The following is a 22,688-nucleotide window of genomic DNA, read 5'->3' as shown; positions in this document are numbered from 1 at the left end:
TCATCTGCCATTTGCAGAGTGCCCGTGGCAAACTCGGGCGTCACTCTCACTGTACTTTTCTAACCCCGGCTCACCCATTTCCGCCTCCTCCTCTCCTGAAGACGTCGAGCCCTTACATGGGGGGCGCGATTCCACGGGTGTCAGATGCCCTCTGGTGCCTCAGTCAAGCGACCATTCTATATCCATGTTCCTCAACAGCACCCTTTCTGCATGTTTTCTTTAAAAAGAGACTGTGCAGTTTCTCGATGGAGCACACAGATCAGATATGGGCAAATCCAAGTCTCACCTGTCCTCAACAGTTTATTGCAACCAGTAAAGGAAAATACCATTGAGCACAGCTCCACCCTGATCAAAACCAGCACTACGTGTATGTTGGGAGGGGAAAAGCAGAAGCAGCAGTATTAATCTGGTCCAGTGTCAGTAGCCAGATAAAGAGCAGCAACAGTAGATGGCTGGATGCAGACTATTTACCCACATGCTCAGCCTGAGGATTCTTGGCCATGTGGGAGATCCAGAGAACCAGAATAATAGTAAAAAAGAACGAGGGCAATAGGCGGAAAGGAAATTTTACATTTCTTGTCGGCAAATTGCAATCGCACCTGTAAAACACCCAGTTGTGCTTTGCTCGTTTTTATTTAATCGTTAACATTTTTTTCCAATTAAAATCAGCAACTTGCAGAGGAGATGGTGTAACAGGCAAATAGCTGTGTCAAAATATAGAACAAGTTCCCACAGGAGTTGAGATATCAAGGCTGGGGGGTTTCAGCACTCTCAAGCCCGTGAGGTAAAACACAAGGAGCTCATCATTGTGGTGAATTAAAAAGACTTAATAGTACCTTACCACATCTCTTAGAAATGTCTCAAAGCTCTTCACATGCAACTGGTTGCTATGAAGTTCAGTGGTTCTGTTATGTAAACAAACATGGCAGTCACCTTGCACATGGTAAAACCTAACAAACAGCATTGAGGTGAATGACCCGTTTATCTGTTTTTGATGCCATGGAATCTTCACCAGAATAGGCAGGCAGGGCTTTTGGTTTATTGGCTAGTCCAAAAGACAGCACCTCCGACACTGCAGCACTCCCTCAGTACCGTACGGAGTGTCAGCTGGGATTTTGTGCTCAAGTCTCCAGAGTGGAGCTTGAACCCACGTCCTTCTGACTCAAAGAGGCGAGAGTGCTGTCAAAGGAGCCAAGCTGAAACCTGGTATGAAATTCCTCTGTCTGCTATTTAAATGAAGTCATTAACCCATTTAAAATAAATTTTCATTAAAATAGAATTACATCGAATGTGCAGCACAGAAACAGGCCATTCGGCCCAACACCATGCCGATGTTTGTGCTCCACACGAGCCTGCTCCCACCCTACTTCATCTCACCCCATCAACATAACCTTTGATTTCTTTTTCCCGCATGTACTTACTGAGCTTCCCCTTCAATGCATATTGATGTATTTTCAGGGACATTATGATCTCCCTCAGTCACAGTGCACGCCATGGGCATGCAACCCAAGTTAAAATCCTACTAACAATAGGTACACGATGTCCGCAACTCATTGTCTGAGGTGCTGTCTTAAGGAATTTCGTAGGAATAAGGTTTTTCACTAATATCACACATGCACGATATCAACTCAAGTTAGATATATTTCTTAAGGCTAAAGGGATCAAGGGATATGGAGAGAAGGCAGGGACAGGGTACTGAATTTGGATGATCAGCCTTGATCTCATTGAATGGTGGAGCAGGCTCGAAGGGCCGAATGGCCTACTCCTGCTCCTATCTTCTATGTTTCTATGTTAACTCATACAGACAGCTGCCCGATCTTACCTTGACTAAAACACATTGAAAGGCTTCTCTACACGGGTAAGACACAAAGCAGACATTCAGTTGACAAGATATAACCCTGAGCCGACTGCACTGTGCCTAAGTTAAACTCAATGCTCTAAATTCTATGCAGATAATGGGCCGGATATTCCGATGCCTACGGGTGGGTACGCGCTGTGTACTCACCCGCAGGGACATCGGAAATGCCGGTTTCAGGCACGCACAGCGCATGCGCTGGAAACCGGCATTTCCGATCTGTCAAGAAAGCTCTCGACAGATCCTCCGGCTGCCCAGGAGAAGGGCCTCTGCGGGTGGAGAGTTCCGCTTTCTGGAGACCCTCCACCCGCAGAAAACCCTTACAATTCTTGCGCCTGGTAAAAGCAGGCGTAAGGCCTGCTTTTACCAGGATAAGAGTTGAAAAAAGTTTTTAAAATTTTTTTTCCACTGATTAATCATTTAAAAATACTTCAAAAGGCAAGTTTATTTTTAGCTCCATAAAAAACATTAATTATTTTTTTCAAAAATTTAAATTTTTGTTTAAAATAGTTAAATTATTGTAATTTCAAGTCATTTTAAAAATGTGATGTTTTAAAAAAAAATGTATTTAAAGTTTTACTATGTTTTGGGGTGATCTCCATTCATATATTTGACAGCTCTTCCTGTCAAGTGTATGAAGGGAGATTCCCTTCTGTGATTGGCTCCCCATGGCCCACGTGATCCCAGGGACGCTGCGAACTATCTGGGATACGTGGGCCCTGCGCACCTGGAGTTTGGAGAGGCCCAGCACCGGAATTGTGCGCGTCCCGGGAGCGCTCATGTAAGGGCGCAGATTTTTCCGCGGGAGGCCTGCGATCGGAATATCTGGGCCAATGCTTTCTTGCCGCTTGTGCTCAAAAGGCCAATTTATTAACGTACGTAATAAACTTTCAACACTTTTTGTTACAAAGTAGACTTTAGTACCCAACAGGGTTAACGTTTCAAGATATTGGAAATTTGTTTCATAGGAACAGGAGGAGGCCATTCAGCCCCTTGAGCCTGTTCCGCCATTCAATCAGATGAGGGCCGATCTGTACCCCAACTCCATTTACCTGCCGTTGATCCATATCCCTTGATACCCTTACCCAATAGAGAAATCTATCATCTCAGTCTTGAAAATTTCAGTTGCCCAAGCATCCACAGCTTTTTGGAGGCGAAAGTTCCAGCTTTCCACTAGCGTGTGTGGAAAAAGTGCTTCCTAATTTCACTCCTGAATATCCTTGCTCCAAGTTTAAGACTGCGCCTGCTGGTTCTGAATTCCTCCAGAGGAACTAGGTTCTTTGTATCTAATCCCGATCAAATCCCTTAATCATTCTAACGACCTTGATTAGATCATCCCTCAACAACCTGTCTTCATAATTTAATCCTTTAAGCCCCGGTTTCATACTGGTGAATCGGCGCTGCATCCCCCGCCAAGGCCGATATATCCTTCCAGAGGCGTGGTGCCCAGAACGCACTGCTGAACGCGGTTCTCCAGATGGGGTCTAACCAGAGCTCTGTACAACGGACACCATAATTTTAACCCCTTTGTACTCCAACCCCCTTGAAATGAAGGCCAACATTTACAAGGAAACCAATTTTTTTTTTTTTTTAAACTTGCCTTTCCAGGCCTTTTTGTACCTGTCCACTAGCTATTAGAGATTTGGGTACTTGGACATGATGGGCCAGTAATTCCTGTTCCAACGCGTGAGTACGGACGGGGTACTCACGTGTGGGCCCGGAGGAATTGCCGGTTTTCAACATGCACAGCGCACACGGGGAAAACCGGCATTTCCTCTCCTCTGACCCAAGGGGTTAAGAGGCGGAACGCGTGCGAGGTTTCAGGTAGTGCGTGCGCGCTGAACTTCCTTTTTTTTTTGAAGAGTTGCCCGTGGGGAAAAGACTCTGGTTTTTACGTGTGAAAAAAGCAGCCGTAAGTACTTACTTTTAACAGGTAAGTGGTCTATTAAGTAAAATTAGAATTTTTTTCCACAGGTTCATTATTTTTGAAGACTTTACAGTAAGGTAAGTGTATTTTTAGCCCCGATTTTTTATATAATAATTTTTTTCAAAATTTAAAATTATTGTTTAAAATAGTTTTTTTTTTTACAGTTATTTATAGTTCATTTAAGTAGTGCAATGTTTTTTTAATTTTCTTTCAAGTTTAAGTAGTGTTTTGGGGCCAGGAGTTTTCATGAGTTTTGACAGTTCTTACTATCAAACTCATGAATGAACTTTTGCAACCTCCCATTGGTTGCCCAGTGCTCACGTGATCCCAGCCGGCTCATCGCACTAAGTACGCCGCTGGGTCACGCACGCACAGCGCGGCAGGACCTGAAGTGGGCCAGTGAGAGGAAATGCAATGCGGGCCAGGATTGCAATATCAGTGCGCCGGGTAAGTGCACATCGGGGGCTTGCACGTGCGGCAAGCCCCCGAACCTAATTTCTGGGCCATTCTTGGAGGTTATCACATGACCTCCCACCTCCGACAGCCCCACCCAAACAGCCTTTTCCCCCCCCCCCCTTCTCCAATATTTTTTATAATCAATACGCAAAAGTGTTCAAAGAAAATCAATAAACACTTTTTTTTAATGCCACTGTGATTTCCCCCCTGGGTTGATCGCAGTCGTGTCTAGAAGATTAATCATTAATTCCTGGCAACTTCAGGACAATTCTGGCGGGCTGGCAGCCCTAGGGAAAGGAAGCCCAGGACATGGGAAGCCCAAGGTTTCCTTGTGGGGCCCAGAGAAACACTGTTTCTCTTCCTGGCCCCACAAGGAAACCAATTTTTTGTTTTAAACTTGCCTTTCTAGGCCTCTTCTGGCCCCAGATCCACTTCCTGACCACCGTGTCTCCTGCTCAGGCTTCAGGATAATATTGCTGTCAGGCCTCAAACAACATCATCGGAGCCTGATCTACATATTTAAAGAAGGACCTCACTGGATTCGGGCAGATGCCCTTGCTGCCTGCAATTCAAAATTATAGTCCGCCAGATTGGGGTGGCAAGTGGGTAAGACCACCCCACCCGCTCCAATTTAACTGCTTTCCGCCTGGTTTCTGCTGGAGGGGGGGGCATGGATTAAAATTCCCCTGGGATGTGGGCGTCGCTGGCAAGGCCAGCATTTATTGCCCATCCCTAGTTGCCCTTGAGAAGGTGGTGGTGAGCCGCCTTCTTGAACTGCTGCAGTCTGTGTGGTGAAGGTGCTCCCACAGTGCTGTTAGGGAGGGAGTTCCAGGATTTTGACCCAGCGACGATGAAGGATCGGCCGATAGATGTCCAAATCAGAAGAACATAAGAAATAGGAGGAGTCGGCCATTCAGCCCCTCGAGTCTGCTCCGCCATTCAATAAGATCATGGCTGATCTTCTACCTCATCTCCACTTTCCTGCACTATCCCCATATCCCTTGATTCCCTTAATATTCAAAAATCTATCCATCTCAGCCTTGAATATACTCAACGACTGAGCCTCCACAGCCCTCTGGGGTAGAGAATTCCAAAGATTCACACCCTCTGAGTGAAGACATTTCTCCTCATCTCAGTCTAAATGGCCGACCCCTTATTCTGAGACTGTGACCCCTGGTTCTAGACTCCCCAGCCAGGGGAAACATCCTCCCTGCATCGACCCTGTTAAGCCCTGTAAGAATTTTGTATGTTTCAATGAGATCACCTCTCATTCTTCTAAACTCTAGAGAATATAGGCCTAGTCTACTCAATCTCTCCTCGTAGGATAATCCCCCCATCCCAGGAAAAGTCTGGTGAACCTTCGTTGCACTTCCTCAGGATGGAAATACATACTGGATCTATTCCTTCTGTACATAATCTCAGAAGAACTGAACGAGCCCATTGCATGCCGATTTGAATACTGTAGAATCAGAATGGAAATTCTTGGGAATGGGTTAAGTTTTATTCTTTCGCATCTGGAGCCTGAGTTTAAATCCAGTCCAGACTGTGGGGGTGCAGTGTGTAATGAGTCTGGCCAGTCTCAAGTAGGCCAGAGGCCACAGACTAAACCTGCCCATAAATGTGACAGTAAATTGCCAGTTTGAACTCAAAGACCATTGGGATGGCTGGTCTGGGCAACTGAACGATCACACTGGTGCAGCAGTGAGGTTGGGAGCTATGTTATTGAAGGCAGGCTTACACCATAATTGACTTGGGATGCTCAACACAGACAATGGGTGCAAGAAAGGAAAGTATTCCGTTTCCAGAAGCAACAACCGTCAACCTAATGAGCACAAAATAACAGCTCCAAACTGATCGGAGTACATGTAGAAGTTACAGGTTGTGCAGCTGATGCTATGCACTGAATTCAGCTGGCAGACTCGAAGCAGAAAATTGTACTTGAAAGGTTTCATTACGGACATTGATTCCTTATGGCTCACTTCTTTCTGTAACCAAATACTTGAGAAAGGTAATCTGTGATATCATTAGCTGAATAAAAGCACAATCCACCCCACATTACCTTAGCTTGCTTCAATTTCCCCCATTGATTTCTGGCTCAATTCTCATTCTCCGTTGTTGGCTAACGGATGTCCGATCTGGTGCTGTGTGCCCTTGGTGATCTATTTTCCCTCGCTCTCTTTCTCACAGTTGGCTGCCTGAATTACCCACCCACCCCCGTCTAAAATGGGCCTAAAAAATGTCAAAACTCATCAGCCATTGCTGTGTAGTAACTAATGTTTCTTGATGTACAAGTTGACTATTTTGCATGTGTATATATAAAATGTTTTTATACATCAATCAATGTTTCCACATCAATTCCTTGTCATGCCCATTTTAGTTCCCCTTTCCCTTCAACTCGGATCTTCTCTGAGTAACTTCAAAGATGGAGACAGGCAAGTCAAGCTGGTCACAATTATTGGAACAAACTTTTCCCTGATTCTACCTGAAGCTCAACTGAAAGCTCAATAAGAACACTTGGGAAAAATAACCGCTGTGATGATCCTTGCAAGTTTGTCATAATGAGATTGGACCTTAGCTTTCGACACACTAAGCAGGAGGATCTGCACAACAGGTCAAGATGAAAGGGTCTACTTTTCAAAGTATGCCAAATGAGGTATAAATGCAAAGGCAGGGAATCAACCTCTGATAGAAACACAGAAGATAGGAGCAGGAGTAGGCCATTCGGCCCCTCGAGCCCGCTCCGCCATTTAATGAGATCATGGCTGATCATCCAAATTCAGTACCCTGTCCCTGCTTTCTCCCCATACCCCTTGATCCCTTTAGCCTCAAGAAATATATCTAACTCCTTCTTGAATATATTTAATGAATTGGCCTCAACTGCCTTCTGTGGCAGAGAATTCCACAGGTTCACCACTCTCTGGGTGAAGACATTTTTGAAAAAAATTACAGGAAACTTTTTTTTATCCGGCACGGACGGGACCGACGTGGTGCCGGTTCATCAAAAATTCCGGATAACCGAACGCTGTAGTAAAAGATACGGAGCTGAGAGCTCCGTATAAAGCAACAAACCCTGTTGCTTACTCAGAACAATGGGCACAAGTTGCAAGCGTCTCTGTAGCTTAGCAACAGCTGCAGCCACACCCTTGCGCAGCAACACATGGAGTAAAAAAAGTAATAAAAGTTACCTGAACCTACTCCTGAATTTTGCCGGTTAACCGACATTTCTGGTTATTTAGGGGCCGGTTAATCGAAAGTTTCCTGTATATGTTTTAACAGGGCTAAAAATAAACTTATCTTATTGGACAGGGTTTTTAATGTATAAGTGAGTGATAAAATTTTATTTTTTAAAACTCTTATGCTGGTAAAAGCAGGCCTAACGCCTGCTTTAACCAGGCGTAAGAATTCCACGGCCTTTCAGCGAGCGGAAGTTGGGTAAATTGCACAACTCTCCACCCGCAGAGGCCCTTGTCCCGGTGATGCAGAGGATCTGTCAAGAAGATCGCAAGTGCTGGGTTTCAGCGCGTGCATTTCGCACGCCTAAACCCAGCACTTGTGTGGCCCCTACGGGCGTGTATGCACCCGTAGGGGTCGGAAAAAAGGGCCCAATATTACCTTAGAGCAGATACCATCAGTGGTTAATGCAGTGTTCAGCATAATATGTCAGATTCCAAGTCCATCGTCTTCTTTTCAATAACCCCATTTTTAAAAAGTTTCCATTTCGAGGGTGAGCTGGGTTTGGTCAATAGTCCAGCACTGACTGGATATTTCTTTAGGACTAACTTATTCCTCCATTATATTTGCAAACAGAAGCTCCTGCTTCCTACTATAAATGTGCCAATTCTATTCCATTAGACTTACCAGGAACCCACCCAGGCGGCAGTTTTCTGAAACACAGCTCCTTACCATCGCTGTTCCGACACTTAAAACAGCAGCAGTGACCAAGCAATATTGGCTGCCACCATCCTCAGCAATCAAGTCCTCCCAACTCCTACTCCCATATGGAAAATGTGGAATTCACCGTCCTTCAAGATGGTTTACCACAGTTAGGTGCGAATATAACCACTATCCAAACAAAGCCATGCCGGCAGAAGGGGTGGGCAGGGGAAGGGGGGAGCGGAGGAGGAGGATGTTGGCCACTTTGGTTGGCAGAGGTCATGTACGCCCTCATGCTGGTAGAACTACCTCGTGTATGCCACGGCACTATTTCAAAGAAGAGCAGGGGAGTTCTCCCCGGTGTCCTTTCCAATACAGGTAGACTACCTTTTATCCGAACTTCCGAAAACCGAAACCCTCTAAAAACCAAAGGTTTTTTCGTTCAGCGTAAGTCGTGCGCACGACATGACCAGAGTGGCGCACGACCCCGACCCCTGCCGACGACCCCCCGCGGACCCCGACCCCCCCCGACTCCCACCGACCCCCCCCGCTGACCCCGACTCCCGCCGACCCCCCCCGCCGACCCCGACTCCCGCCGACCCCCCCCCCCGCGGACCCCCGACACCCCCGCCGACCCACCCCCGACAAATTTCCCAGTCTTATAAAATACCTTCCGAAATCCGAAATTTTCCGAAAACCGAAACACGGCTGGTCCCGAGGTTTTCGGATAAAGGATAGTCTACCTGTATTTATCCCTCAACCAACATCACTGACTTAAGAAAACTACTAGGCACTTGGTCTAAGCGTTAAACAAAGCTTTAATCAACTGTTTTTCAACATGTTGGTCTAGTTGCGTCCTTCACTATTACCTGTTAAGAATGTCCTGCGCAAGTCCCGAGTATTTATACTCTCCCTGGACAGCGCCACCTGTAGGCTGCTCAGTATTATTTCATAGGTCTTTCTTTCATGAATGACTGATTCATGTCAATCACTAAAACAGATTATCTGGTCATTATCACATTGCTGTTTGTGGGAGCTTGCTGTGCGCAAATTGGCTGCTGTGTTTCCTACATTACAACAGTAACTCCACTTCAAAAGTACTTCATTGGCTGTAAAGCGCTTTGAGACGTCCGGTGGTCGTGAAAGGTGCTATATAAATGCAAGTCTTTCCTTTTTTTTAAGAAATGGGACAGGTTTAAACAACAAAAGGGCAAACGCTCTGAATTTAAAGAGCCCTGTTTGCAAGCAGCTCCAAATTCTAAAAAATGGATCTCAGACTCCAAAGTGTTCTTGAGCCCACAGAAAGCCCTTCTTCAGATCAATGTCCTCCAGCGTGGGCTGAATTTAAACCTGCTCCAGATCTGAAAGGACAGTGTTTTACCATTCTGCCAGTCCCTTGCAATCACTGCATTTAATTTTTTTTTTAAAACCTGGGCTTACCTTGTACAGATCCACGGCGCGCCAGCCATTTTGCTCCTCGGGATGTAAGTGCGAGTATTCGTTCATATGGGACAACGGGACGGTAGCTGTCTCGTGAAACACGGAAAGGTTTGTACTTTTCCCTCTCACGTGAGGTGCCGTGGAGCTGAAAAGCGGAAATGCCGTTGCATTTGGTCGGTTTGCTCCAGGGAACCAGCTTGTTTGATTCCGAGTGTCTTGTCCATGACCAGTTAGTGCAATGCTTGGATGACTGAAGTCAAATCTGCTCTGCTGAGAGGGAGCTACGCAGGCAGGGACATTTGCACTGTCGGATGGCGGATTAAAGAGGGATGCGTTTTGCTGCGATTCAACTCTACAGCTCTGTGGAGCTCTCATATATCCATTGCTGATACTGTGGCTCATTGTGGTGGCTGGGTTTAGTCCACTCACTGGGGATGGACTGGGATTGCTGCACTGCTGCGTATAACGGTATGACTGTTGGTTGCAGTACTGTGCTTGCAGTTGGCCATTAGGTTGCCGCAAGTGCTGCTGCAGTTGAGGGCCGGGTCTTGTAGCCCGTTGCGTACGGAGGACTTGCTGCTGCATGGGACTCGAGGGCTGCGTCTGCATGGAATGGGACCATTGCATGCTTTGCTGCTGCTCCTGTTGCATGCTGTGTGCTAGGCTGCAGGGGCACACTACTTCTTGGGTCAAGTAATTTGCTTTTGGCAACAGTTGAGGAATCGATGGTGGTGCATTCTGCTGCAAGTGCAGTGATGGCATCCGAGGTGACCTATTACCCCGCCTCTGTGATGCGTCTGAACATTGAGCCAACTGGTCCCCCGTGCCTAAATTTGGCCGCAAACGGTTTGGTTGGTGAGGACTATGCCCTTCCATCTCTTTCTTCTTTAGCGATTCATGAACATAAGACAAGACCTGGTCATTTGTGAGCATGTCATTGAGGGGGCATTCTGAATCCACCTCCATGCTCAATGTGCTCTCCACCCAGTGCATCAGCTCCAAGTCCTCTGGTCCCAAGCTTTCCAGCACATTAGGGAGGTCAGTTAACCCCTCACCATTGTCACTTTGAAGCAGGTCATCCAATATAGACAACAGATCATCATCCTGCTTACAGCTGGTCTCCTCCTCGTTTATATTTTTCTCTCCATTTTGGAGACATGGTGCGTTTCCTCCGGGTCCACAGCCAACTGCTCCACCAATTCGGCTGAAGGAGTACTTGGGCTCTACTGCCGGGTGCCTGATGTACACCGACTTGTCTTGGCTCATCATGGCTCCAAGGAGTGAGTTGGGATCTACACATCCATTCTGTTCCACATTGGAATGACCATTCTCAGACGGAAATGGACTGGTGAGCCCAAGCATAGAGGAACTGTTGTCATATAAGAGAGCCTCCCCTGTTGAGAAGGGAAGCGGGAAAGGCATCGCGCGTTTCTGAAAGTGATCAACGCCTTCCTTATCTCTGTGGAAAAATAAGTGAATTCTTCAATACACACTTTCAATTGAGACTTTTAAGAACCGAATAATAAAGAATGTATGCATGCAAGGGCCACTGTAGGCAGAATAGGTATGCAAGACAGAAAGTAAGAGTTCAGAGGTGTGAAATAGAGTGAGGGTGCTCGCAAAGGAGCAAGAGATTTTGGGTCTACTTACGTTAAGAGTCTCTGCTTCGCTATGATGCAATCTGGCTGCCCATTCTTGTAGACCAGGCGGGCATTTGACTGGACCCAGATCCACATATTCTGTTTTGTCAGGAGTCTAAAGATAGTCATTCCGCTCTCCCCCGTCTTCATTACTGGAAAAGGACAGAAATGAATGATTAAAAACAGCCCAGCCCGGGCACTGCACTGCGGAATTGTGGAAAGCGAGAGAAAGATTGAAAGAAAAAAGTGAAAAAGATTGAGAGAGAAAATGCAAGCGAGAGAGAAAGAGTGAGGGAGAGAGAGAACCAGAGAGATGATGGGAGAGAGAGAGACAGACAGAGGACAGAATAGAGAGACAGAGAAAGAGAGAGGGAGGGAGGACGAGGAAGGAAGGAAATAATGTCCAGGATCAGATGCACAGGGAAAGACAAGTGATTTTGCTAACATTAAGATTGGTTCACAATCTTCCAGGCGATTAAGAACCAAGCTTGGTAACACCCAAGTCTCATGTTCCCTTGTCTCCTACTCTTTTCAACCTTGAAGAGGTCCTGCGCTGTAGGCCTTGGTCCTTTAGCTTTACATCAGGATCCCATTTCTACAATACCTGGTCGCATCATTTTCTCATGATCATCTGTTGAGTCCTGGGCCTAGAACTTGACTATAGTCCCGTTTGGGGCGCCAGCCTCGCCAGGGCGCTAAAAGTAGCGCCCCGGAAGCAGTCGCGGCCGCCCGCCGGAAATTCAGTTGGAGTGCCCCAGAGGGAAGCGCGGCGCTACTGGAGGCGCCCCGCATCCCTCTTAGGGTGCTGCGAGTGAATATCGTGGCGCAACGTGCCGCAGCGCCACACGCTGCGGCACGTCGCGCTGCGGTACTGCAGGCCTTCCTCCCCTTCTTAAAGGGGAGGGGCCTTGTGCAGTGCGATCTGGGGCCCAGCTGGGCCCCCGAGGATCGCGAGTGCCGGCAAAAGAGCCCGGCACCAAGGAGAAGTGCCGGGCTCTTGGAACGCAGTCAGCACTCCGCGGAGTGGGGGGGCTCAGGAGGCCGGGGACGGCAGCGCGGAGAGGTGCTGGCAGGCGGTCAGCAACAAAAATGGCCGCCCCGCACCTCTCCTTTAATTAGCACCTCTACCGCCGCAGGTAGGCCCCCCTGAACCGGTCGCATATAGCGTCTGGCGTTAAAGCAGGGGGTGCATCTAAATATCGCGATCGGGGCGTCAGCGGGGCGCTGCGCACACCGATGACATCATCAGTAGCGGCGCAGCGCTAACGGCTAGCGCCGCCATTAGCGTCCCGCTAAATTTAGCGGGAGGCGTGGCCAGTGGCTTCCGACCCACTTAGCGCCCTCTTAAGGCGCTAACAGGTGGCACAGCCCACTGAATTTCTAGGCCCTGGTTTTGTGCAACACTGCTCAGCACAACATAAATAAAATGGGGGAGTGGGGGGGGGGGGGGGGGGGGAAGAAATCAAAAAACACATTGGACAGTAAAATTCAAGCCAACCAACGCCCAACCACGATCTACTATCCAGTACCAGAACCGCTACTTACATCGAACATGGTTGTCTGCACAGTAAAGCATGTCGTGTGCGTGAATAAACTGGTATCCTGACCCTCGCATGCACAGCTCCAGCTCTGAGTAACCCAGCACAATCTTAGCCCTGGAAACAATAACAAGAAACAGAAAAGAGTCAACGTTCTGTATTAGTTACTTTTCTCACACTAATACCAGTCACATCCTGCTATCAAAAGGGAGAACGAGTGGGTACTAAACATTGACTATTAACAGAATCCAATTTGTTGTTCATTCAGAGTTGTATTGAATACGGTTTTTAAATTCAGCTATTTCCCCTTCAACCTTTTTTCCCCATTTTCCTCAGAGTCTGCCCACTCCCATATACATCTTATCCCTTTGCAAGAGGTCGAAGACATTTTGTTTTAAATCGTCAGGGGACTGGGTAACACAGTAGGTTAACAAATTGTCCTTTCAGCTCGAAGTCCTAGGTTGAAATCCAGCCCAGGCACGAGATGAAAACCTCCTTTCTCTCGGAATCCCATGAAAAACAGACGTGGGACAGGCTTCACCCAGTTCCCAATGAGCACACCAATTGGCAACCTCACTCAGATAGGCCAGAATAATGACTGGTGAGGGAAATGGAGATGTCACCTTGATACTTGTCTGAGGCTAGGATTAAGGTATATTGCTGGGGGTGAAAGTCGAGGAAACTTTATTCTGAATTTTTCCAAGCTACTAGACCTTGGGGTGCTCTATGCTGACAGTGGCTGCAAAAGCTGATTAAAAAAAGTGTTCCATTCTCTTGGCGTGGACATCCCTCACCTCTTCTTTAGTATATATGAATATTAATTGGCCCAGGAAAGAGGAAAAGACTTCGGGGGAAAAATTCAGTATCGCCCCGTTTGGGGCGCCATTATCGGCCGTGCGCAAAGTTTAGCGCCTGGCGCTAATTATCGCCTCCGACTGCAAACTTGGCTTTTATTGCCCGTGGAGGTGATTGGAGCGCTAAATCAGGCGCTTCACACCTGTCTTAAGGCGCAAAGGCCGAGCAGCGAGGCGCTACCTCAGAGCGCTGGCGAGGCGCTACCTCAGCGCGCTGGCGAAGCAAGGAAGGGCAAATCCAAATGAACCTGCAAAGTGCTGCTCAGTACCCAAAACTCCTTCACACAGCGTTGAATCTCTCCAGAAGTCTCTCTCTCTCTCTCTCTCTCTCTCTCTCTCAACGCGTGGTGCAAAAATGTCACCAACAAAAAAAGGCAGGAAGCGGTCGCCTTTAAATAGCGCTCCCCTAGTCCCTTTCTGACTGCAAAACGCTCCCCTCAACCTGTCGTTACTAGCGGCAGGCGGTAAGGCAGGGGGCGCCACTCAATATCTGGTCCCAGGGCGCTGACGGGGCGTTGCGCACTTGACTGACGTCACGATCTGTCAGCACAGGAGGTCGTGGCGGTAGTGTTTAGCGCCGTCGCAAAATGTCTAGTTAATTTCACGAGCGGCGCAAACATCGCCGCGCCTGGGCGCTAGTTGCTTTGTGCCCCAATAGTGCCCTCTTAAGGCGCAAACAACTGAATTTTTCCCCCTTCAGCTTTTACTTTCGACACCACTCAGTTATGTATACTGGCAGGCTGATCAAGGCCGGTCAGTGGAGGTGTCTGTGGCCTGGAGTATCCCATGCCCCATACCAAAGGCTAGTTTTGACGTGGCAGGTTTAACTTTGAGGGAGGGAAAAAGGGGCTAAGAATGCAAAAGTAAAAAGTTCCTTGGTAAGTAGCTCCTTGAGGGGGCCCGCCGCAGCTAAACTCTTCTCTCAGCCCAATAAGCTTTTCTCACTCTTTATAATTTAACAACGTGCATATATGTCCAGGCGTTCCAAAGTGAGGGTGGCACAGCCGATGGACAAGAGAAAAAGCGGAGTCCAATAATCTCCCAACAGCTCCTGAAAGTGACCGTTTAGTGAGAGATGGTATGCGAGTGGAACATTCCAGAATGAGGCCAAAAAAAGTAAGCGCATCAACACTTCAGAACCTCCCACTTCTGCGGCTATCTGTAAAATCAATGTCTCCCCGACAAAGGATAATGTAACTCCCCCACCCCATTGAAAATACCAATAGAACAGGCCAATAAAGGGCCCTCCTAAGTTCCACAGTGCTACCTACTTTGCATCACAGGCAACAGGTGAAAAGTCGAGCTTGTGTTTAGTCTGAAACAGAGCACTTCTGGTTCTGATTTCAAGGATCGAAGGCACCTGGAGAGGTGTTGCAATGGCAAAGAGCGCCAGCTGTGGAGGCAGGAGGGTGCCATCTTCTGCCTGCTTGTTCTGTCCATGGAGATACTTCAGTCTGCCTTCAATGTTTAGAGCCTAAACGCATCAATTCAAAAAGGAAACAATGGTTTCAATTAATGCAACGTTACTTCAACAGCAGAAAGGTACAATAATGAGCAACTCAGCAACTCTCGTGGTTGAGCATTGGGCCGTCCCATGTTGGCCCTCATGTCAGTGGTCGTTCTGTTCCATCACAAATCTTTTAAGACAAAGTCTTAACAAGCAAAAATCAGCTCTCTTCCTAACTTTGTTAATTGGCCCATTTTATGAAAGGGCATGAATTCTCAGAACAGCATTAAACACAAATGCCATTTTCTACTGCCCACTGGCGTCACACCACTGCCCACTGGCGTCACATCACTGTCGTCACACCACTGCCGTCACACCACTGCCCACTGGCGTCACACCACTTTCAATTCTACTTTTTTGTTGAGTTAAAGATGACAGGAAAATTGCCCCCCATGTGACCTCGGTTAGCCAGATGTTGCTGTCACCTTCCAGGAGTGACATTATGAAGGGTTGTGTGTTTACACTCTGAAACAAGACCAGAGCTATAATGGCGTGAACTAACAGGGCCAAAAGGCTTACATTGCTTTCTAATGACGACAATGATCCTGTATGTATTCTACCTCTTTAATATCTGTCATTCTAGCATGGGGTACTCATTCATTTTTTGCCAAGGGACCCAATTCTAAGATCACGGACAAACACAGAGTGTCACACTTGGAACACTGGCACACACAGAGTATCACACCTGCCTGCAAAAGGATGAACCTGCTAGGCCTCTAATCAACAGTCGTCAAGACAACTGCACATGAACAGACATGCACCAGCAGTTTAGTCATCTGACTGATTCTCTTCACACAAGTAGATCATTTTATTCTCAAAAGACTTGCTTTTAAGTTTGGCCCCAACAAAATATGGCCAAAATCTTGGAACAAGTGGAGAGAGCAGAAATGCAACAAGAAAAGGAGGGAGTGGCTTGGATTTTGCCGAGGAACATATCAGAGCAGCACAAGTTGCCCCGTGGGCCGTATGAAGAGTATACATCTCAATGCTTCAATAGCCTTTTATTCTAGATGGAGCACCGTTGAAATATTTCTTACCACGTAGCCAGAGGGGCTATTGAGGAGAGAGCGCATTTTGCACACAAAGTTCCTCTCCAGAAAGGTGGAGTTCTCTGGTGGGAGTCGCTGTGGATCGTACCTGGCAACAACTTCACACTTTGTGTCGCTACCTGGATAGAAGAACATACAAAACATCTCAAATCATGACTTCAAGGAGGAACTTCACAATCATTCGAAGGCAATGCCTGGACAGAAACGATGAATTCATCTGCACGGCAGTTATTTGTGGTCAGAAGGTCCCAGTGGTGGAGCACCTTGCTGTAGAGGTGGTAGGTTGTGTAGGTTTGCTCTCTCCTGGTTCCCCCCCTCCTGGTTCTCCAAGTGCCACATGCACCTGAGGAACAAACTTGAATTGTGCCCATTTTCATGGCTCATTTTATGGAACCTTTTCTTGTTGACTTGCAATTGCTACAACTCGAGGGGAAAAATAACCTGCTTTCAGGAGCAGAGCCTTCAGCCATCTCAGCCACATATTCTGGAACTCTCTCCCCGTGATTGGCCCCCCATCCACCAGCTTAAACATTCACTCCCTCCACCACCGGCGCACCGTGGCTGCAGTGTGTACCATCTACAAGATGCACTGCAGCAACTCGCCAAGGCTTCTTCGGCAGCACCTCCCAAACCCGTGACCTCTACCACCTAGAAGGACAAGGGCAGCAGGCGCATGGGAACACCACCACCTCCAAGTTCCCCTCCAAGTCACACACCATCCTGACTTGGAAATATATCGGCCGATCCTTCATCGTCGCTGGGTCAAAATCCTGGAACTCCCTCCCTAACAGCACTGTGGGAGCACCTTCACCACACGGACTGCAGCGGTTCAAGGCGGCGGCTCACCACCACCTTCTCAAGGGCAATTAGGGATGGGCAATAAATGCCGGCCTTGCTAGCGACGCCCACATCCCGAATAAAAAAAACTGCCTCCACCTTATTACCTCCTCAACGTTCAGTAGTGGAACTCGCCACCACAAGGAGTAGTTGAGGTGAATAGCATAGATGTATTTAAGGGGAAGCTAGATAAACAAGAGGGGTATGTTGATGGGGTTAGATGAAGAGGAGTGGGAGGAGGCTCATGTGGAGCATAAACACCGGCACGGACCAGTTGGGCCGAATGGCCTGTTTCTGTGCTGTAAATTCTATGTAATTCTATTAAATTTCTCAAAACTTTCCCTTTAAACTGTGCCTTCAATCGCTCCCCCAACTCTCCTGATAATGCTCTGCACCTGCTTTTCACCTCCATGAAGCACCGTTGGACAGTTTACAACGTTTAAAAGGCACTATGTAAGTGCAAGCTGTTATTCTTGTTAAAAAAAAACCCCAGGCAAAAATATAAAGAAAGAACATCACACTGCATTGATATTTTGCAACAAGAAGATTAAGTGCAAGTTTGTAACAAACGCCCAAGGCAGGATCAAACAAATCAGCAGTAACTTGGAACGATCACATGAATCAGGCAAGAGGTATTTTAGTGAGAGTTTCAACAAGGGGGAAGATGATAACAATTTGCATTGATATCGCACTTGTAAAAGCTCATCCCAGAGTCCCTTATCAGGCAAGGAGGTGGACACCAGACAGGAAAAGGAGGCAACTTTGGGGAAGAAACCAAAAGGTATATGGTCAAAGAGAAAGGTTTTTAAAAGGAGGCTTCTAAAAGGCAAGGAGGGAGGTAGCAAAACAAGGGAGCTGTGGGAAGAATTACAAAAGGACAGTATTGACAGAATGATTGGCCCTCCAATGGTCACGTAAAAGGAGCAGCAATCCACACACAGGTGATCGTAGAGCGCGACTGTCTGGGACGTGTGGCGTATCGCTCAGAGAGGCAATGGAAGGTTTCAATCATGAGGATGAGAATCTCAAGTCGATTCTCTCGGCCACAGCGGAGGCAGATGGGCGTGCAGGACTTGGCGTGGGAGAAGAGAATGGCCCACTCTGGATAAGGTGAGGTTTATGAAGAGTGGAAGTGCGGAGGCCAGACAGGAGCGCTATGATGAAGTCAATCCTCAAGGTGATTATGGCTTCAGCAGTGGTAAGGGAGAAATAGCAGTATGAATAGGCAATGCTCCAGAGGTGGAACAATGTGGGCCTGCCAATGGACCAGATGTGGGTTAAGAAGCTCAACTCAGGGTTGAACAGGGCACTGAGGTTGAGCACCATTAAACAGGGGGGGGGGGGGGGGTGGTAACTTAGCCTAAGTGGGCAGCCAAGGAGTCTGATGGAGTTGGGGCAGTGGAACATTGATGGAAAGAATGGCTTTGATTTCACTGACATTAAGCTGAAGGGGAAATTGCAGGATGAGATGGCAGTGGCACCTGTTGATTGATGTACAATTACAGGGGCTAAAATAAACAGCTTAACACCTTGGTTTAAAGTAGACAAAGGAATTTCATACAAATGCGTTAAAACATGTTAGTGCTAACACAGCACGATTTCAACCCGTAGGAGTTGAAATGAAAGTTCTTCCTGATGTGAATTTTAAGCATTCGTTTCACTCATTAAAATTTATGTCCTCGCCTCCTACTTTCCTGTTGCTCAACGATAGATGTAAATTAATCTCCGAACAGGATCTGTCCCGATTAAAGTAAAAGGTATAACCTAAAGCTGACAGGATGCACCTTTGCACATGTCTGCCAGCACTAAGTCCTCATATTCACGGCACAAGGTCACAGCAAGGGGGGAAGCCAAGATGCCAGGCAGCTCGAGGGTTAAGAATACAAATCAGAGCGGCCAGACAAAAACGGTTAAAGACGAAACGAAGTCAATGCTTGGGGCATAATTGTTTAATAGTGTAATGGGCGCACGACCCAGAACATAACAGTTCTGCTGTTGTGCACGCAACTGAAAATGGGAGACCGCACCAATCAGGATGGTGACTTATTGCTTCTTGGAAGAGGAATGAGAGCCGTGGGGCGGTGCCTACTGATCGGTTTCATGCTTTGCCAAGGACTCCTGGAGGAAGGCCATATCTTTCCCCTCCCTGCTGAGAAAGGGAAGTACTTTCTGCTGCACGACTGGATGATTTAATCCCTTGCACATTCAGGGCGATATGATGATACCCCATGACACCCCAGAGAATAAATGAGCATCTCAAGAGCAGTCGCACCTCCCAGAGGAAAGACCTTCACCTGAGGCAAGCAACTGCCCATCCTGTGTCCTGCCCAGGTCGTCACTCGTATAACCAACAATAGAGACATAATCATAACCTTTAGTATGACCTTTTGTTCCAAGCTCATTATTTTGTCAGTATCATTGGGGTTCTTGGGTTTGCAATTTTTGTGCTATTAGTACTGAGGAATGGAACATTTTTCCTTTCAGGGAAGGCACCCGGTGTCAGCATCAAGCACTCCCACATATAGACAGTTAGATGCAGAATAGAGCTCGAAATGTGCCTTAGTTTCAGAAGAGCACCTCCTACTGCACTAGTGTGCCATTCTTTACATTTTGCACACCAGCCATCCTGTGTGTGAGGTTGGCAATTTGAATTCAAATTAGGGGTCGTTTTGTGCTGTAGGCCCATGCCCATTTGGAACTGGATCAAGACTGCTCAAACTCATTTTATGGACTACCTTTACAACCAGCAAAGGAAATGTTCATCCCAACACTCTGGGCTGAATTTACCTCAGATGCCAGAGCTGAAATTTTAATTTTTATTTTTAAAAATTAATTCACAAGATGTGGGCGTCGCTGGCAAGGCCAGCATTTATTGCCCATCCCTAATTGCCCTTGAGGAGGTGGTGGTGAGCCGCCTTCTTGAACCGCTGCAGTCCGTGTGGTGAAGGTACTCCCACAGTGCTGTTAGGGAGGGAGTTCCAGGATTTTGACCCAGCGACGATGAAGGATCGGCGATATATTTCTAAGTCAGGATGGTGTGTGACTTGAAGGGGAACTTGGAGGTGGTGGTGTTCCCATGCGCCTGCTGCCCTTGTCCTTCTAGGTGGAAGAGGTCGCGGGTTTGGGAGGTGCTGCCGAAGAAGCCTTGGCGAGTTGCTGCAGTGCGTCTTGTAGATGGTACACACTGCAGCCATGGTGTGCCGGTGGTGGAGGGAGTGAATGTTTAAGGTGGTGGATGGGGTGCCAATCAAGCGGGCTGCTTTGTCCTGGATGGTGTCGAGCTTCTTGAGTGTTGTTGGAGCTGCACTCATCCAGGCAAGTGGAGAATATTCCATCACACTCCTGACTTGTGCCTTGTAGGTGGTGGAAAGGGAGTCAGGAGGTGAGTCATATAGTTACATCTAACCTAATACATCACTCAGTCTCCATTGCTTTTCATGAAAGCTTTCAGAAATAAGAAACAAGGATGTAAGTATTTGTAGGGATTTTCAGTAAATCATCCCCCAACCTCTACGGCTGTCAAGAGCAACAAATAACGAGCCTCTCGTGATGCACTGACTTACCAATTCCTGACTGCGCCACATCGGAGAGCGGTAACGGGTTTAGTGCCCAATGCAGCTGACGGCGAAATTCATCCCGATCTTCAGGATGAATCAGTTCAAACACAGGCTGGTGCATGAGAGCAGTCTACAAAATAGAGGGGAGAATAGCCAACAGGGTTAACAAGACAAATAAAAGGGGTCAGAGAGAAAAGAAAAAGGGGGAATTTTCCAGAGAATTTTTTCCTTATTGGCTCTGAGGTTGTTCTCTTTTGTTTAACCTCTCCCAGGAGATTACATGGCTGCAGGGGGAGAGGGGAAGACTGGTTTCGTCATGATGGCCCAGCCAATATGGTGTGGGACAGGCTTGCTGGACCAGCTGGTCTCTTCCTGCCCGTCAATTTTGTATGTTTTGTAAGTCATTTGCTACATGCAACTTCAGAACTAAGGGACCAGCACAGAGAGTTCAAGGAGAAAGTCCATTCACATCATGCACCACAACCCAAAATTTGGTACAAGATTGCAGGAACGACCACCCAAACCCATGCAGAAATGTACTGTGGGTGCCCACGGGGGCCAAACATACAGGAGATCCAAACTAACATAAACCATTTAAGGGATAATGGGGGAAAAATTCGGTTGCTTTGCGCTAATAGGGCGCAAAGGAACTAGCGCCCGGGTGCGGCGATATTTGTGCCGCTCACGAAATTGACCAGGCATTTTGCGGCAGCGCTAAACACTATCGCCACGATCACCTGCGCCCGCAGATCGTGACGTCAGTCAAGCGTGCAACGCCCCAGACCGGATATTGAGTGGTGCCCCCTGCCTTACCGCCTGCCGCTAGCAACGACAGGTTGAGGGGAGCGTTTTGCAGTCGGGAAGGGACTGGGGGAGCGCTGTTTAAAGGCGGCCGCTTCCTGCCTTTTTTTGTCGGTGACATTTTTGCACCACGCATTCTGAGAGAGAGAGAGAGAGAGAGAGACTTCTGGGGGGATTCAACGCAGTGTGAAGGAGTTTTGGGTACTGAGCAGCACTTTGCAGGTTCATTTTGATTTGACCTTCCTTGTATCGATTTAGAAGAGACTGTGGGGGCTGCTCTCTGAGCTCTTTCCCTGGGCCTCGCCATTGTTCTTTCCAGCAGATTTGATGTACAGGTCTCTCCAGGCCGAGATTCAAGGCTGCAATGAGCAGGGTGTGGATGGAGAGCAAGATCGACCCTCCCCTTTAAGAACTGGCCGGCGCCAGTGTGTCTGTGTTCCATTGCTGACTGACATCACATGAGCTTCGCCAGCGCTCCGAGGTAGCGCCTCGCTCCTCGGCGTTAGCGCCTTAAGAGAGGTGTGTAGTGCCTGATTTAGCACTCCAATCACCTCCGGGGCAATAGAAGCCAAATTTGCAGTCGGAGGCGATAATTAGCGCCAGGCGCTAATCTTTGCGCGCAGCAAATAATTGTGCCCCAAATGGGGCGATACCGAATTTCTCCCCCAATATCTTTTCCAGTTTTTTATTTTTTAAATTTTTTTATAGTTGTTAGGGGCAATATAAGCTGTGAAGAGACTGGAACCAGCCAACCGTCAGTTGGCACAAGCCGAGTTATGTACAGGCCTGTTTGGGCTTCAGATTTCCAGAGTTGCTCAAGCCTACAAGACATCAATCCATCCCAGCATTAACCTCAAGACATCATCCAGGCCTAACACTTGATGGAAGAACCGTGTGTGAGATCACAATCCCTCCCATGCCCTCCATCATCTCACATAGAATGACAGGCCCATTTCTCATTGGACAAAGCAACATAGAAACTAGATGCGACACTTATGCACAGTGGAGATACTTTGTTTTGCACATGTGTACAAGGATCCTGCCATTTTAAAAAATGTATCTGTTAGGATAAAATTTGGCTTAGGCGATATAAAGGGGTGGGCCTCAATATTTGACCGGTATAATATGTCTGAAAGGTGCCATTCAGTCTTGTTAGGCTGGAAAACAAACGCAAAGCACCATGGGATACTTGGCTATATTAACCCTTCTTAAATTAACATAAATAAATTTAGCTGACCAAAGACATTCTGAAGTGTTGCTTGTAATTACAACTTGGTGGTACAGGAAACTCTCTTTTAACCGACACCGAAATAACCGGAAATCTCTGTTAACCGGCAAAATTCAGGAGCAGGTT

At 47.5% G+C, this 22,688-nt stretch overlaps 1 protein-coding gene across 3 annotated transcripts in view; it reads right to left on the bottom strand.

Moving 5' to 3' along the window:
- Positions 1–22,688, bottom strand: part of LOC147096997 (aryl hydrocarbon receptor-like) — a 135,061-nt gene that overhangs the window by 8,282 nt on the left and 104,091 nt on the right. For all 3 annotated transcript variants that reach the window (XM_085972717.1, XM_085972718.1, XM_085972720.1), the window contains 6 exons: positions 20,540–20,663; positions 16,128–16,258; positions 14,855–15,057; positions 12,737–12,846; positions 11,202–11,343; positions 9,552–11,010 (listed from right to left, as the gene is read on the bottom strand). In XM_085972717.1, the coding sequence (XP_085828843.1) occupies positions 9,552–11,010; positions 11,202–11,343; positions 12,737–12,846; positions 14,855–15,057; positions 16,128–16,258; positions 20,540–20,663 (2,169 nt within the window). The remainder of the gene's footprint in view (positions 1–9,551; positions 11,011–11,201; positions 11,344–12,736; positions 12,847–14,854; positions 15,058–16,127; positions 16,259–20,539; positions 20,664–22,688) is intronic.

The sequence above is a fragment of the Somniosus microcephalus genome, chromosome 33, assembly GCF_052327205.1.
Source record: "Somniosus microcephalus isolate GS21.2 chromosome 33, FLI_Smic_1.0, whole genome shotgun sequence".
Taxonomy (NCBI): Eukaryota; Metazoa; Chordata; class Chondrichthyes; order Squaliformes; family Somniosidae; genus Somniosus; species Somniosus microcephalus.
Note: the sequence above shows the minus strand (reverse complement) of the source record. Positions and strands in the feature narration are given on the sequence as shown.